Below are 18528 nucleotides of genomic sequence, written 5' to 3'. Positions count from 1 at the left end.
ATATATCAGAGACATTTTGCGGGGGTGGAATGGGGAATGGGATCAAAAAGGGGGGGTGGGGTGGAGAGGGAAGTGCATGGGATTATGGTGATGGCACACGGGTGACTTCATGATGGGAAACCCGAGGGGATTACAATTGAGATGGGAAAAAAAAATGTACAAAATGATGTAAAAATAAACTGTTATAAAATAAAATAGTAATTTTTTCATAATCATGTGTACAAATGATTAAAAACCACCAAAGAGGTTTTATGTATAGCTCAGCACAATAAAAACTAAGTTGCCATGGTACAGAAACAGATTAGTGATCTGATGCTTGTAAGTATTCTGGAAAACTTATCTGTCAGGAAACGAAGATTCCTTCACAGGGTAGTGAAATTAATTATATGATCTCTAAGGAGAATTTCAAATTTATCCATGTAATATTTGAAAAATCAGGAATAAAGTCCAAAAGATAGTAGGGCTTGTTGCTCTGCTCTGTTAACCTTAGAATGAAAAACCTTGTGGTCAAAATAATACACCCACAGAAATTTTAAAAAGAGGTGAGAAGAAAACTTCTTTAAGATCTCAAAGGATAAAAACTTAAAAGCCCTATCCTACATGCTCTTAAGAAACAATATTCCAAGATAACAATATCTTGAACCTGGTATTGCTAATAAAGGTGTTGACTGTACTAATAAATTGAAATAGGAGTCTATCATTGTCTATTCATACACATTTTTTTTCATTTTGTAAATATTTATATAGTGAATGAATTATAAGCATCATCTATGTATTCAGCAGAGTATCAGAAGCAGAGTATCAGAAACAGAATGGTAAGCAAAAATAAGCATAGCCTCTGCTTACATTCATTTTATATATTTTATTTGTTTTAAAGATTTATTTATCTATACACACAGGAACTGGGGTGTAAGCCAGGGTTAATGGGGGGAAGGGTATGAGAGGAATGAAGTGAGAGTTTCACCAGAGAGGGGAGCAAACCAGGCAGATCCACAGAAATACACTGCTAAAGGGAGCAGTGGGCAAGAAAGGATAGGTCTGCTTCACCATGTAGGTTAGCTCCCTGGCTGGCTGGGGATTGAACTCATGCTGCCGTGGCTGGTAATAGTTTGATAAGGCTGTGTCGTGTTTTTAGCCCCTGCGCTACCAGGAAGGACCCTCATTTTATGTTTTAGTGATCTTAAACTTTTTTTTTTTTTTGATCTTAAACTTTTTAAACAACACAAATGTACTTTTCCTGACTCAGATATCCAAAACAGCTTTTCTTGGATTATATGACAGAAAAATAACTCAGCAGAAACCAAAGGTTTATATCCTTATGCTCTGTCTGTTCTTCAGCTTGCTATATTATCATGGATCATTTCCTTCATTTTTTAAGTTGTTGATGGGCATGTGTGTGATATGGAGTCTTAAAAGAGCAACAAAATTCCTCCTAGTTCAAAAATATAACCTTCTTACCTTGATAATTTCCACCAATTGATCCACACCACTGTCCCCTGGAAATATTGGCTGTCCTAGCAACAGCTCAGCCAACACACAGCCTGCAGACCATACATCTAAAGATAAAGTAAAATGAAGACCTATTAATACCTGTAGATAAGTCATATGGAAAAATGTTTATAATTTCTAATCTTACTTTGATCGGGCAGAAATTATTACAAGCTAAAGATTACATACTCCATAACAGAAGAAGACCTATTAGTGTGTTGCTAAAATGTAAAACAAGGTCAATAAGATTATTTCAATAAAAGGCAAAATCTATTTAATATCAAATATCAGGTGTTCAAATCTTTAACAATCAACACAAGGCTATAGTACAAAACCACACGGCATTATTATCTATTTATTCTACTTAAAAATAAGTCAAAGTGACACCACATCTGTGCATTAGTAAGTGCTTACAGAGGAACAGCAAGCAAGGCTTCAATCTGCTAGATACGGAGTTTTAAGTCAATGTAAATTTTGAGGAAAATATTTTAAGGTTTTTATTTTTTATTTTTTTAAAGATTTATTTGTGCATACAGAACTGGGGTACAGGCTAGAGGCTCAGGGGCGGCGAGAGGCTTCACCAGAGACAGAGTGGGGAGCAGAACAGGCAGATCGACAAAATACACTGCTGAGGGGAGCAGCGGGCAGGTCAGGAGAGGTCTGCCACGCCATGCGGTCACCTCCGGGGCAGGCGGGCATCAAACTCATGCGGAAGTGGCTTTAGTTTCTCAGTGCTGTGTTTTAACCCACTGCGCCACCAGGGAGGGCCTATTTTAAGGTTTTTAAATGGCTGACAAAAAAATGCATTTAAATATATTATCATCTTTAAATGCAAAGAGATATGTATTTTATTTCACAAATTAGAAAGCAATTCACTTTTAATTCAAAGTGGGAATCTCAGCACTAAAACTTCTAAAAACAATTTAATAAATTTTAGTAATTTGTAAATGTAATAAATGAATGAATGAATGAAATATATTTTAGTTTAGCCAAGATAGTCCTAGTTTAGATCTTTTATTCATTTTATGTTTTTTAAATATTTATTTACATATATAAGAACTGGATATTTACTGGCATGATTACTAGTAGTATGCCCTTTCTCTTTTAAAATTATTACTAAATGGGAGGATAAAGTATATGGTCACTCTACTTACAGCCCATCATTAAAATTTCTTGCAAAGAGAAGCTAATTTTCATTTTTTAGTTGCTTGAGATTATTGCGTTGTGTATGATACAACAATCAAGGGTTTTAGGGAAATGAACCTAAGTCAAGAGGAACTGGAAATCCCTGCAACGGTGTATGTATTTTACTGACCTAAAAAAATGATAAAACATTTAGTAAATTCAAGTTAATATTGTCTAGTCCCAAGCAATGATAGCCAACACACTGATTTTGTAAACAGAGAATAAGAAAATCTTTCTTGATATATTAGGAAATTGCTTAAAAAAGGCAGATGTGAAAACCTGCTAAGGAATCTTTACTTCACATCAAAGTCAAGAGTCATACTCTTAAAATCAAATGTAAACAATATATCTCATTAATGTAAATGCTTCATTTTGATCTAGGTTTAAAAATATCCCTAAACCTAGTAATAAGATGGAACTTAATGTGCACTTACTTCTTTCCCTTATAACAAAGAATAATTCACCTCAGGAGACTAGGCTAGAAAAATGGCAGGAGAATGTTAATGCTTCTATAAAACAAAGGAACCCACAAGGTTGCCTAATCTTTCTCAGGCAAGACTTGTTGCTAATTTGGGAGACAAGGCATAAAATACTAAGGAATACTACTGCTAGTAGTTGCCACAGTGGATTAATAAAAAGATTCTGGTAGCATCCACAAGAGTGATCTTCAATTCACAATAATTCAGGTAAATTATTACTAAAACCTAGGTATTTATCTTTCTGGGTGGTACCAAATCTCTTCTGTTCTTAGTTCACAAGACAAACGAATGAAATTCTCCAAATAGGGATAAAAACAAGTAAACAGGAGACACATATATGCACACACACATAAAGAAAACATGTGTTGACTGCCTGAATTTTCTGGTTATTTGGGGTTTAAGCCAAAACAGCATTCTGTTTTACACTTAATGCTAACTTGTGGCAAAAAAAAGTGATCTTTCAAAACCATGTCATTTAAGACACTTACTTCACAGGTAAGGACATTAAGACACAATCAAGCTCAGTGGTTTGTTTAAGATAAAGTTACTGAACATCAGTGTTAGACTGAGAACCTAAGTTTCATTCCCAATCAAGAAACCATTGTCTTAAATAAATGTCTCACTACCAGAGTTCCTCAAGGGTCTGTCAAATCAATTTCTTATTTTGAAGAAGACTTTTTTTCTCAATCTGCCTTTTCTCAACAAAACAACGTAGTCACTGGCCTCTGCACTGGCTACATTGAATATGACAATAATCTAGCCAGAACTAGCCATGCCATCACGTCAAAACACATTATTAATATTTTTAAAATGTACCCAGTATTAGCATATTTCTAAGACCTTTGTTGTTCGTTTACAAATCTTCCATAGTCTTGAAAGGTTAAGTATCATTAAGTCTAAACAAAAGGGAAACCAATGACAGGCCCTTTAGGGTTCAAAATACACAAACTGAATCAGTGCTATATAAAAAGCCCTAAATCTGTAAAATCATAATCTGGCTTTAGCCATGCAGAGAAAGGTTACTTGAAAGCAGATACTCATAAAACACTGTGAACTGGTTCCTAATAAGAGAAAACAAACTACACTTTTTTTTTTTAAAGACTTATTTATGCATACAGAGCTGGGGTACAGGCCAGAGGTGCAGGGGAAGTGAGAGGATTCACTAGAAACAGAGCGGGGAGCAGAACAGGCGAATTGAAGTAGCACACTGCGAAGGGGAACAGTGGGCGGGTCAGGAGAGGTCTGCTATGCCATGTGGATCACCTCCAGGGTGGGGGATCAAACTCATGCTGAAGTGGCTTTAGCTTCTTAGTGCTGTGCTTTTAACCTGCTGTGCCACCAGAGAGGGCCTACACTATCCTTTTGAGAGAAGATTCCAAAGAACTGATAGTCACATGCATTTTATGGAATATTCTCTCAACAAGGTCAAAGGTCAACATATTTTCATTTGTCAGATTATAATCAGATGATCTGGTCGCAAATACCACAAAATAATATAATCATATTTTCACGATACCTTCACTGACAATTCTTATCATTCATAAAGGCAGGCAAAATTGTTAGTAATATCCAAGTTACAACTTCGCTAAATTATAAGAAGTCTAGAATTCATTTCCAGTTCTATTCCAAGGAAAATGTCCTTTTCATTACTTTGCATTTGCCTTTTAACATATGCATACAATTGTTTTGCTCTAGCACGCACACACATACCACTTCTTACTCCACTTCTTGCCCTCCCAATATTATGCTCTCTATATTCTCCAGGGAAACAGGTTTCACAGAGTATGCTTTGCAGAGTTACAGGCCCCAAAACTTTTCAGAGCTCCTGAAGGGCAAAGCCATTTTCATAAGAACAGTAAGATGTTATCTGTCTTTTTCAATGTATTGACATTTATTACTGAGCATGTATAAGATATGGTAGCTAAATTGCTAGCCCCTTGGCACAATCAAAAATACCCTATGACTCTGGCAACATGTTTCTTTTGAGATGTTTTTGTTCAAATCAAAGAATTTCTACTTGTATCAAGACAAAAATTATCCTTATTTGCAGTCTAGCTTTTCTTACTTTTCTATTACAGTGGGGTGGGGTGGGGACTGGGGGCTGTTATTCCTTTGATTTTCACATGCTTTTGTTTCTACTTTTAGACTAAAGCATTCTCCTCAGAAACAATTTATGACATTAAAATAATTTTGACTTCCACCTGCACATTGAACCTAAGGCTGATCCTCCTTTCTTAGCTTCATACTTAATTTCTGCTGATTACGCTTTGTTCTCCCACTAACGGGATAAATGGAGTAGAAAAAGGGGTCAATGGAGACTGAAACAGATTCTATTTTTTTTCTATCACTAAAAATCTTTCATGTATATTGAACCAAAATAATGGGGAAAAATTCAAAAAATAGTTATTAACTAAAATTAAGTAAGCAAATGATAGCACAATAGAAATACCAAAATATGATCATCCTAAATTTCATCATAAGCTTAGGGAATGCTGCACATTCTCTAATTGTTGATCAAGCTTAGAAATGAGTATCAGTGGAATTAAAAAAAAAAGTAAATATAACTGAAGAATGTATAATTTTAAAGCTAAAAACAAATGTATTATGCAGTTCAAATTTTAGAAATTCTACACTTTTTTTGGCTTATCTTTAAGAAGGAATATATTTTAAGACATTCATGTTTAAATGAAGATACAAATGAGCAATAACTAATTACTAAATACAAGATGCAAGTGATAATTATAAGCTATGTATCAGACACAATACTTACCTATACTAGAGGTATAATCAGTGGCTCCAAAGATCAACTCTGGTGCCCTATAGTACCGAGAACAGATATACGAAACATTGGGTTCTCCTCGGACCAGCTGCTTTGCACTAGTAAAAAAAGATAAAAAGTAGAAATTCTTTAAATCTAAATCTTGAAAGAATATGAACTATTGTTATTTGTAACACTAAATATGCTTATCTAAGGTTCAAAAAACTCCAATGATACACAAAGAATATGTGAACCATAACTCTCTTTAACAAAATAAAGTTACAACTACAGCACATTCTGAAAAGTAAGTTAGCACATCTGAAAAAGAACAGCAAATTTTAAAGAATGCATTCCTAACTGTTAGCTAAGGAGAAAGAGATAAAAAATCATACGGATAAATGCTTCATTTCATCTGTTTTTCTATCCCCTAAATTCTTTCTCTAAATATCAAGAAAGGCAAAAAAGCAGGACCTCCCCCATCATAATAACTGATTATAAGAATAAATACTTGAAAATATATACATCATCTTTTTGGAGTGAGAAATTGCCTATTTTTAAAGTTTTAAGGGTAAGAAATTGCCTGTTTTTGACTCAGAGTGAATATTCCAAGATTTACAGGTGCAATGTACATTTTTTAACCATCTTAGTTAAATTTATTGACCGTCTAAAAACTCATTACCAGTAAAAAAGGGTAGACAATGGCTCACACCCTATGAATGCTAACTTTGTTTAACTAATTGTTCTTTTTTTTTTTTAAGATTTATTTATTTATTCATACAGAACTGGGGTACAGACCAGAGGCTCAGGGGCGGTTAGAGGCTTCACCAGAGACAGAGTGGGGAACAGAACAGTTAGATCGACGAAGTACACTGCTGAGGGGAGCAGCGGGTGGGTCAGGAGAGGTCTGCCACACCACGTGGTCACCTCCGGGGCAGGCAGGAGTCGAAGTGGCTTTAGCTTCTCAGTGCAGTGCTTTAACCGGCTGTGCCACAGGGGAGGGCCAACTAATAAGTAAGTGTTCTCTTAATCCTTCCAATATTCCTTCCAAAATACTCTATGGTATGTATTTTGAAAATCAAACTTAAGTTTGTTTTGAGGTGTATTTCAATAAACTTGGAACACAAACTGAAATAAACTGATGAAGCTGCTCACCATTTTGACAATAACAGAAAAGAAAAATTCAGGTAATAAATAAAAACAAACTCAAAACTAAGTAAGCAACAAGAAAATCACAGAAAGATTAAAAAGTATTCTCAAGAATTTCAAAGATTGGACTTTCTTCCATTAATGTCTGGTCCATGATAATTCTTATCCTAACATTTCCTTCCCTCATCACAAGTTTTGAAGGTGGAAGACTAACTTATTTTTTTAAGAGTCTCCCAATGTACTGAGACACATCAACTATCTTAAATGAATATTAATTCATTTTTAGGCTGCATGAAAATTAAGGCACCTTTCAGCCTAAATGATGAAATCTTTCTATCTTTTAAAAGATTTTTTTAAATTAACAAGATATTTAAAATTAAATTTTTTTTTTAATTAACAGGATTTTTTTTTAATTAACATGGGATTCCAGACCCATGTTTCATCCACTGAACAATTACTAACAAAAAGTGATACTGTTTTACTAAAATCATCACTAATCTATCTCTCAAACTCTATTTGCACAAAATAACAGTTAAAAACAAAAATAGCAGCTTTGTTATCAGAAGGTTTATAAAAGTAACTATGATAAAAAAAAATAGTCAATTCCAAACTTATTAGAACAAAACAATCTCTATGGCTCAATAGAATGGCACACAGCAACAGCTTCTTTTATTATGGTGAGAACAGAAACTCTACTAAACATGATTTCTCATAGTCTTTTTTATGTTACTTACTGATAGTCAGACACTCAGTGGCTAAGACACCCTATAACAATAAAACTCATCTGACTTGGAAAGTTTCTCAGAGATAGTTAAGTAGTAGTACTTTCTTACAAACATCAACTGCAAAGAGTTTTGATCTAATATCCTTCACCCTTCTTTAAGGTTGAAGGGACATTTATATCTGCAAAATGAGCTGGGTCCTGTGATAAGTGTGAGGAAATTTGTACAAAGGGGATAGTCTAAATAAGAATAACTCATGATGAAACAGAAGTGCCTGTTTAATTAAAAAACAAAACAAAAAACCACAAAACTGAAGTGAATGCAAGTTATATGGAGGTATTCTAGGAAAGGAGACACGTTTCTATAATGGATTGTACCAGAGAGGAAGTATATCATTTGCTCTAGTTAACAGGGATCTAGACTTGAGTTCATGTTGACAGATTGGATCAGAGAAATACAAGATATTTAATACTATGGAAATGAAAAGAATGAAGTCTTATTACACAGTATATTACCAAGGAATCAGTTTAAGAAAACAAAGGATGCTGGAATTTTCAGAAAACAAAGAATAAGAGACTACATTATAGAGGAAAGGAAGAAAACACTGCTGCTGGACCTTCTATACAACTAACTTTTAAACAATGTGAAAGTATAAGAAATAAAAAATAAAGTTTCCCAACCTACTTTTACGATCTTTCCAATTTTCCTTCCTAGGGGCAATCAATGTACCATTCCAGAAATAAATTAAACATGTATCTGTATACACAGATTACACTTTGTTTTTAAAACATGAAAGGAAACATACTATATATAGTTTTGGCCTTACTTTTCCTAAGAAAGTAATGGCTAGGGTTTAAACTGCTCAATGAAAAGACTACATAGATTTATAATTCTGACAGAAATTACCAGTAGAAATTGTACTAATATATACTCCCTGAAGAAAATCTACCATATTTTAAGACTGACATCATAAAAAGAATAATTTTAAAAGACTATAGGGAAAGATGTTAAAAGACTATAGGGAAAGATGAAGGGAAGGGAAGGAAGAAAAAGAGAGTTAGCTTACCTTCCAAAGTCACAGAGTTTTAAGACAGCTGTATCAGGATCCAACAAGAGGTTCTGTGGTTTAATATCCCGATGGCAGATTCCAAAGGAGTGGATATAGGCTAAACTTCGAAATAGCTGATACATATATAACTGGAATAAATAGTAAAAATAAATTTAATACTTTTAATCCCAAATGATTCAGAATCTTAAGTAACAGATTTGCAAAACAGAGCAGATAAAAAACTAGGAATTACTAGTTTTCAACCTATCTGTTAACAAATTTCATAGTTTATTATTAGCCACACTTTCACTGACCACATTATATTTGCACTAACAACTTAGAAAAAGTATTCTATAAATCTTTATTTTACTAGCATCTATCTCACCATAAGCCAAATCTATTTCACCACAAGTCAGTTAAGGTTTTTTGTTTGTTTGTTTAAACACAAACACACAACTCAGAAAGGTAGTGTAAATAATGTGACTAATAAGCAGCATGTGAGGACCAGAAGTCCAGTCCTCTGTTTCTTAATTTCACCATTCCTTGAAAATATTTGCAATTTCACCTTTAAAACAATATTTTTCTGAGATGACAGTCCAGGGGATTACTCATACAAAGACTTAGGAAAACATGGACTAAAAAGAAAATCAATAATCAGTGATGTATCAAGACATTAATAGCCCTGTTGATAGCCATCACCATTCTGTTCATATCCTTCAGAAATAAAAGATTTTAAAATACTTAAGAAGAGATCCTAGTTGGACTATTGACAGCAATTTTTTAAATGTGTTTCCATTTTATTATTATTAAAAGATTTTATTATTTAAAAATTATTATTAAAAAATACACTGAAAAACTACATCTACATGGAGGAAACAAACTGTTGACTAGGGAACAGAGAAAATTTATGGAGAAAGTCTACCTTAACTTCTAATTCTCCCAAGGTCAGTATTTTTTTTTTTTTTAACTGCTCACCTTATTATAAACCATGGGGCCTCCCTAGTGGTACAGAGAGTAAATTTATAAACCATGGGGCCTCCCTAGTGGTACAGAGAGTAAAGTTTCTGTGCTATCAAGCTACCGCCAGTCACTGAGTTCGAGACTGAGTTCGATCCCTGACCAGGAAGCAGATCTACACGGTGTGGCAGACCTCTCCTGTTTTGTCCACCATTCCCCTCAGCAGTGCATCTCAGTAGATCCAGCTGTTCTGCTGCCCCACTCTATCTCTAGTGAATCCTCTCACCTCCATAACTCTGGCCTATGTCCAGTTCTTGTATATATAAATAAATCTTTTTAAAAATTATAACCATGGGGAAAAAATTTTTCATAAGAAATAAAAAATACCAGTGTCTTGGTAAAATAACATTATTAACAACAAAGACAGTTAAAGATCAGAAAAGTGTTGACACAGGGCACCACTGTAAACCTTCCCTTAGGTAGACAAGATGAAAACTGTAGATAGCTGAATTTTAGGACATCATTAAGGGTATACTGAAGTGGAAGGGTAAGACATTTTTAAAGTGAGCAGAAGGTAAACTGTATAGATAAGATATACAGAAAGATCAGCAAAATTGTTAAGGAATTTAAGAATTTAGGTTTCATTCTAACTTTAAAAGCTTTATAATTCTATTGTTATTATTCAAAGAATCATTGCTCAAGTTCTTATGCTAACTCTGAGTTTTATGAGTTTAAATTACTACTTCTATGAAAATGAGCTCCCATAGGAAACTGAAATCACAGACATTAATTTAAAACTATAGGAAAGATTCTACTAACTGTATCAGGGTCTTAAGAACCAGTTACCAATAATCAATGGGATAAATGTTTCCTTTGTCAAAAAACTTCAGATTAAACAAAGTTAAGGTATCTTTACTCTGTTATTTGTTCATCTGAAAGATCTATCTCCATTCATTACACTTTATCTTTTGAAGTAAAAAATGAAAGATACTATATCTTTTTATGGTTCTTGACTCTGTTAAAGCATATTATAGGAAAATGAAAGACTTTCTATACAAGGAAAAGAAACTATGTTAATACTATCTAGAAGGATACCATCAATAAGAAAAATAACTTCTCAGGTTTTAGTTAGGCACTTTTGTAAGTGCTCTGTATGTATTATTTCATTTAACCCTTATGTAATAGTTAGTCCTAGTTTTTCTATTTACTTATAAAAAAAACGAGGCATGAAGAGGTTAGGCAATTTGTCTAATACTTAATATTTTGTAGTAGCCATGGCAAGATGCCTCTTCAATTATGATTCCTTTTTTTTGCCATTATTTTTTTTATTAAAGTACAATATGACATTAAAAAATGTGATCACTGGCCCTCCCTGGTGGCGCAGTGGGTTACAGCACAGCACTAAGAAGCTAAAGCCACTTCTGCATGAGTTCGATCCCTGCCTGCCCGGGAGGTGGTTACATGGCATGGCAGACCTCTCCTGACCTGCCCGCTGCTCCCCTCAGCAGTGTACTTTGTCGATCTGCCTGTTCTACTCCCCACTCTGTCTCTGGTGAATCCTCTCACCCTCCGCATCTCTGGCCTGTACCCCAGTTCTGTATGAATAAATAAATAAAAATCTAAAAAAAAAAAATGTGATCACTAAATAAAAGACTTGAAGACTATAAAGTTTTAGACACTCAGAGGTATACATAATTTATAATTCAAGATTTGTTTGACTTTTACTTTCACTCATTTTGATCTATTCCCACAATCATTCTGTGAGATATAAATTTACCCTCATTTTAAAAGTGAGGTAATCAATGAATTGAAAGCAATCTGAACACAAAACAAATTTATCAAATCTAACTCAAGTTCAATGTTCATTCCTCTGGGCTAGTATGTCTGTTTTAGACAAGTAACAATTTTGCATGTGATTCACAAAAATGTATCCAATTCTCTAGTGTTTTGAATACACTCTGTTCTTAAACAGGTCTTTTCAATTAAAAAGATTTAAGTTCATAACAATGATTTGCCACACATCTGTTTTAGAATTGATGAAGGCAGAGGTTTGAACCAAGGTCACAATACACAACTACCCCCACAAAAAGTAAGCAATTATAAAGAACTGCAGTTGTCATTTTGACAATATTTATGACAAATTGTTGTAAAATGGTAAGATCTATGGGGCAAGAGTTCCTTGTATCTCAAGATTTTTCACCAAAAAATACTTCATAAAAACTATGTAGAATAAATAAGCAAATAAGTAAATATCAATTCCAGACAATGTTTTGTTTTCAGGATCTTAAACTTAAGATTTGTGTCCTCAAAAGAATAATTTTCAGTGACAATAGGATGTTAAGTCTTGCTTTGTATGCCAACTTCAATATGCATGACAATCTTATTTTCTCTTTTAATAAACAGGATGCCAGATAACGGGGTCCAAATAAATGCTATCAAAAATATAGAAAAGTGCACTTGGCTCTTTACCACAACTTTATTTGTAATAATGATTTTAAAAAACTGAAGGAAAAACAATCCATGATCATTTAAATATTTGGCTGACTAAATTATAAGACAGTCACAGATAAATGCACAGCTATAAAGAGGAAGTTGAAATATCTTTATCCATAATAATATAATGATTTGCAGAATGTATTTTTAATTAAAAAAGATAGAGGAAAATATATATATTATGTAACCATTTACATAAAAAATAAAAAGGGGAGATAATTACACATATTTGTTTATTTAAAAAATGATAGATTACAGGCTTGATGATACAAGTATTTTTAGTATTAAACTATGGGAAAGAGAAGGGACAAGGCAGAGGGAAGAGGGATAAAATTTAAATTTATTTGACTGCATATAGACTGTCCTGTAGTTTTTACTTTGAAACATGTAAATATATTAATTTTGAAGTAAGTTAAAGTAAAATTAACTTGGAAAACTTCAAACAAAATCTACTTTTAAAAAGTGAACTAAAAAAGTCAAATGAAACTGTTTAATGAAGCATGATTACACAGGAAATTATTCAATGTTTTTTGAAAACTGAAAAAAAATTATTCAAAAAAGATCTTTAATTATCTCCAATTGATGGCAAGTGTTGGGATTGTCATCTTAGACTCACTGTATATAAAGTGTGGGATAAAACAATTATCACTAAAAAATGGAATTTTGAGTGTATGGTAAGAGAAATACAAATGTGACAGTTAAACCACCTTCCATCAAATGTTAATTAGAAATTATCAATGTGAACTCATCATGTATTTCTCTCTGGGATTATAAAATGACACATTTTATCGTTGAAAAAAAAAAGACATATTTTCTAGCTTTTCATAGTTTTTTCCTTAAAGCAAGCAAACAAACAAAAACACTACCCAGAAATAATAACCAATCCTGTGGCAATTTGTACCACTAACATTCAGCCTGAGGTTTCGAAGTGCTATTTTCCAGTAAAAGGATAAGGTTTCCTTAAAGAAAAGGCTGATTCCAAACCTAAGTAAGAAATATACAAGATGAATCTAGATCTCTAGATGCTAGAAAGCCAGGAAGTTATAAAAAATTATTAACCAACAACAAAACATTAAAACAAAAACATATAACAAAATATTACACTGCTAGCCTTTAGAAGATGCTATGGAAAAAACTATGATAAATTTTCATGAATAAAGGGAATTAATCAAATATATACACTGCCTATCTTATATAACTGTGCTTTAGGAAAAACACAGGCAACACAGGAAATTTTCTCTTTATGAACTATAAATTTTAAAAGAATAGTAACATTAGAATATCAACTATTTGTAGCCCTGATAAATTAATGATTCTGACAATGATCATCCTCACAAACCATTTTCTATACATTTTTTTCTATACCATTTTTTTCTATACCATTTTTTTCTATACAAAAAGAAAGACATTATGTTCTTCCTTAAGAAAGCATTCTATGCCCTCCCTGGTGGTGCAATGGGTTAGGATGCAGCACTGCAAGCTAGCCACAGCAGTTTCAGTCTGAGTTCCATCTGGCCCTAGACAGAGATCTAGAGCTGACCCACAGGGCACCTCTCCTGACCCTCCTGCTGCTTCCCTTAGCAGTGTAGGTTCTGCTCCCCACTCTGACTCTGGTGAAGCCTCTCACCACACCTGCAACTCTGGCTTGTACCCCAGTTCTGTATGCATAAATAAAAATCTTTAAAAAAAAAAAAAGGCATTCTCTTACATATGGAATAGCTTTGATTTCTATAAATATATACCTAAAAGACCATTTTATAGAGAAAATACTCAGGAATATATTAATAACACTACAGTGAAATCCAGACCCAGAAATTATTCAATCAAACAACCCAGTTTTTTTAAATGTTTGAGAAAGAACCTACAGATTAAAAGAAAAATATGAAGCACGTCAATTTTTTTTTATTTTATTGTAGTTTATTTTCACATCATTTTGTGCCTTTTCCCATCTCAGTTGTAATCCCCATAGACTATTCACCTATGTGCCATCACCACAGTCCCATGCACTAACCTGCCCCCCTCCCCATTTTTAATCCCATTTCCCACTTCACCCCTGTAAAATATCTCTGGTATATAGTGTTCATTATTATTTATTTTTCCCCTGGCCCTTTATGCTCCTGCTATGAAACCATCGGTATTTCTTTTTGTTTTTCTGGAAGCACATCATTTTTTTTTTTACATCATTTTGTACATTTTTTTTCCATCTCAATTGTAATCCCCGCAGGTTTCCCATCACCAAGTCACCCATGTGCCATCACCACTTCCCTCCACACACCCCCCAGCCCCCGTTTTTGATCCCATTCCCCACTCCACCCCCACAAAATGTCTCTGCTATATGGTTGTTCATATTTTGTTCATTATTTTCCACCTGGTCCATTATACTCCTGCTATGAGTGAAACCATCCAGTACTTTTCTTTCTCTTTCTGGCTTATCTCACTAAGCATGATCTTTTCCAGTTCCATCCAAGTTGCTGCAAAAGACATGTGTTTCTCTTTTTTGGTTGCTGAGTAATATTCCATTGTATATATGTACCACCTCTTTTTTATCCAGTCATCTACTTTTGGGCATTTGGGCTGCTTCCATGTTTTTCCAATTGTAAATAAAGCAGCAATAAACATGGGGGTACGGGTATCTTTTTCAATCAGTGTTTTTGTGTCTTTTGGGTAGATACCTAGGAGTGGGATTGCTGGGTCGTAGGGAAGCTCCATGTTTAGCAGTTTGAGGAACCTCCAAACAGTTTTCCACAGTGGTTGTACTAGTTTGCATTCCCACCAGCAGTGCAGGAGAGTTCCTTTTTTACCACATCCTCGCCAACATTTGTTGTTGCTAGTTTTTTGAAGATGTGCCATTCTCACTGGGGTGAGGTGGTACCTCACTGTGGTTTTAATTTGCATCTCCCTTATTACGAGTGATGTTGAACATTTTTTCATATGCTTGTTGGCCATCTGCATTTCCTCTTTGGAGAAGTGTCTTTTTAGCTCTACTGCCCATTTTTTGATGGGGTTGTTTATTTTTGTTGAGTTTCATCAGTTCTCCGTATATTTCTGTGATCAGTCCTTTATCGCTACTTTTGTGTGAGAAAATGTTTTCCCAATTAGTGATCTGTCTGTTTGTTTTTAGTAATGTCTCTTTTGCTGTACAGAAGCTCTTTAACTTGATGTAGTACCATCTATTTATTTTTGCCTTCACTATTGTGGCGTTGGGTACTCTGTCTTTAAAGATGTTGCTGAAGTGTATGTCGTGTAGTGTTTGACCCATCTTTGGGAAGGACATCAATTTTAATGTAACCTATGGATCTCACTTGGATCCCAATTCAAACAAAGAACTTTGAATCAAGGAATACATTAAATTAATTAATTAAACAACATCAGGAATATAAATGGTAACTGAATATTCAATTCACTAATGAAATTTCATTTTGTATAGATAAGACAGTGGTAGTGCAATTATGTTTTTAGTCCCTATCTTTTATATATCTCCTAAAATATAGATGAAAACTGTATCTGTGATTTGTTTCAAAATAAATCAAGTGGGTAGTAACATGGCAAAGATAAAACAAGAGTGACTATTAATTATTCTTGTAATTAATAGCCATTTAATGTATACAAGAGAGTTCATTATTCTGTTTTCTGTACTTCTATTTGTATTTCTATTTGCAGTCTTCAAAAGTAAATCAAAGGTTTAGGGTGACTATACAGGGATCTTGATATAAGCAAAGACTTTCTGCAGACAGACAAGGGAAGAGAAAATTATTTGGCACATGATATGTTAGGAAGTGGCAGATGTTGAGCAGCTAAGGATCAATAGGGACATTACTATAGCCTTCTCTTTTCCAAAGAAATTTTGCCAATTCAGAAGTCCATGACATTTTAAACACTTCTTTATAACATTATGTTTTTGTTTTGTTTAATAGTAAATTTGTATAGATTTTTCTTTCATTATTAAAGAATGAAATATTTTACTAGACTCACATTATTCTATAATCGTTTAGTATTTGTTGAATAAAAACTGTTAGTATTTGTACCTCTTTTTACATATCCACAAGTCATTTTTTGACCCAGTATTAAACTTGTATTACTTTTATTTTACGGTCCCAAAAATGTTTTATCATATGTCAAGATTTTCTTATAGACTAACAACCTATACTGTTCAGTACAATTTTACCAATAATACAAATGCACTTACAACCAAGTAACAATAATGGGTCTCAAAAGTAGTCTAAAGGAATCAAATATACGGTTTTTTCTCCTTCAATATGTCAGTGTTGTACAGCATTTAAGTCACAAGGTAGGTAGAAAATTATCATCAATCCAAAATTAAAAAGCTCAAAGATTAATGTAGATTGAGATAATTTAAACTACGGTGATGGTTACCTTTAATTGGAACTGCTATTTTAAAGCCAAAATAAAATAATAAAGCAAACTTGTAGTTAAAAAAAACAAAAAAAAACCTGTGTTTTTCTGTTCCTATTACATCAATTAAGCAATAACCTCACCAAGTTTTTATACACCTAAGTAAAACTGAACTGGAATCAAAATTTTAAGTTCCTAGTGCTGAACAAGAGGAATCCAGGGCTCCTTGCAAAAATCATTTAGCTACCCAAGTTGTGCTTTGGTACACATTTATTATTATAAAATGTTAAACTGTAATTAATGAGTTAAAACCAAAATAATCTGATAGTAAGCCATTTTATTTTCTACAGTCATTTCTACTAAAAAATAAAAGGCAAAAACCATATTTAGATATCTGAACTTTCAAACTTAACTTCCAGTTAATTCTAACAATGTCAGTTAATAAAATAATCACCTGTTTCTATTCCTCTACAACAACTTTAATCAAAATTATGCTATATAAATGCCTAGTCACGCATCAAATAAACAAGATGACATTGATATATATTATACTGAAAATTAAGTGACACTTGGTATGCCTGTTAAAAAAAAATATCAATTTTTTAAAAAATAAATTATCGAATTTTAAACTTCAGTTACATAAACAGCTCTATACATAGCAATAAAAACATAGAATTTGATCATACTTAAAACTTTTTATGATTTCACATATGCCTGTTATTCAGTCTGTGAACCATGAAGATATCAGAAGTTAAAAGAATTTAAACGCCTAACTGGATTTGAGAAAGATAAGAACTTTAGAAAGTTAACTTTAGCTTCGTAATCTTAAAATTTTACAAAAATGTAATGAAACACTAATTATACCTTTTTCATCTCTCAATATTAAAAGCAATAAATAATTAAAACACACCAAGCATTCTTCCTGGTATATAAGTACTTTCTAAATTGGCAAATTGCTGCATTTTTACATACCTTGACATAGATCACAGGGAGTGTCTGTTTGGCTCGACTATACTGTCTGGCAACTCTGTATACTGTTTCCGGAACATAGTCCAGCACCAGATTAAGATAGACCTCATCTTTCTGAAAGAGTTTATTAAAAACAAACAAAAGAACAAGATTAGGCACTAGTTTTTATACAAATTAAATTCTCTACACATGCACTTATTCAGATTTTACATACTCATGTGCTCAATTTTAATTAAACAAAATTCCTTCTTAATATAACTGTAATAGTAAAACAATCTACTATATCTTTTTACTAATAATTTAATGAAAAATATAGCCATTTCAACACCATTAGGAGTGCCAAACATACTGAAATTAGTGTTTTGGCTGGTTATTTCACTGAATATAACCTGTCAAGAAATTTCAGTTTTCTAGTTTGAGAATCAATTCTTTCTTGTCTTATCAGAAAAAGTATTATGATAGATGATAGAGTGAGTACTGAATTTAGTGTTTTGGCTACAATTATTTCAGTGGATGTAACCTGTCAAGAAATTTTACATTTTCAAGTTTGAGAATCAATTCTTTCTTGTCTTATCAGAAAAAGTATTATGACAATAGAGTGAGTACTGAATTGGGGACCAAATAATGTGAAGTTCTAGACCTATCTCTGTGGCTAGTTAACTGATGTATGCAAATCTTTTAGTCTCTCTAGGCTTCAGTTTTCTAACTATATTAAGAAAAGTTTGACTAGCTATTATACAAAATTTCTCTAACCTTGACAAAAAGATTCTATGGGTATCTGACAGTCTATAAGTAGGACCACCACTTGTCTTCTACAATTAACTGAAAGAAAATGAAAAACTTAGAAGGCAGCGAGTTACCATACTCACAAGTTTACTGCAGGTCATATGTTTAAACATCCATTCTCAGCAGCACAAAGACACCAATCCA

General features: G+C 33.1%; 1 protein-coding gene across 2 annotated transcripts in view; it reads right to left on the bottom strand.

The window, feature by feature from the left end:
* Positions 1 to 18528, bottom strand: part of GSK3B (glycogen synthase kinase 3 beta) — a 158642-nt gene that overhangs the window by 53423 nt on the left and 86691 nt on the right. For both annotated transcript variants that reach the window (XM_004675185.2, XM_004675186.2), the window contains exons 4-7: positions 17602 to 17712; positions 8845 to 8975; positions 5923 to 6029; positions 1459 to 1556 (exon numbers count right to left, since the gene is read on the bottom strand). In XM_004675185.2, coding sequence (XP_004675242.1) covers positions 1459 to 1556; positions 5923 to 6029; positions 8845 to 8975; positions 17602 to 17712 — 447 coding nt within the window. The remainder of the gene's footprint in view (positions 1 to 1458; positions 1557 to 5922; positions 6030 to 8844; positions 8976 to 17601; positions 17713 to 18528) is intronic.

The sequence above is a fragment of the Condylura cristata genome, unplaced genomic scaffold (genome assembly GCF_000260355.1).
Source record: "Condylura cristata isolate star-nosed mole 26May11 unplaced genomic scaffold, ConCri1.0 scaffold00003, whole genome shotgun sequence".
NCBI classification, from domain to species: domain Eukaryota; kingdom Metazoa; phylum Chordata; class Mammalia; order Eulipotyphla; family Talpidae; genus Condylura; species Condylura cristata.
Note: the sequence above shows the minus strand (reverse complement) of the source record. Positions and strands in the feature narration are given on the sequence as shown.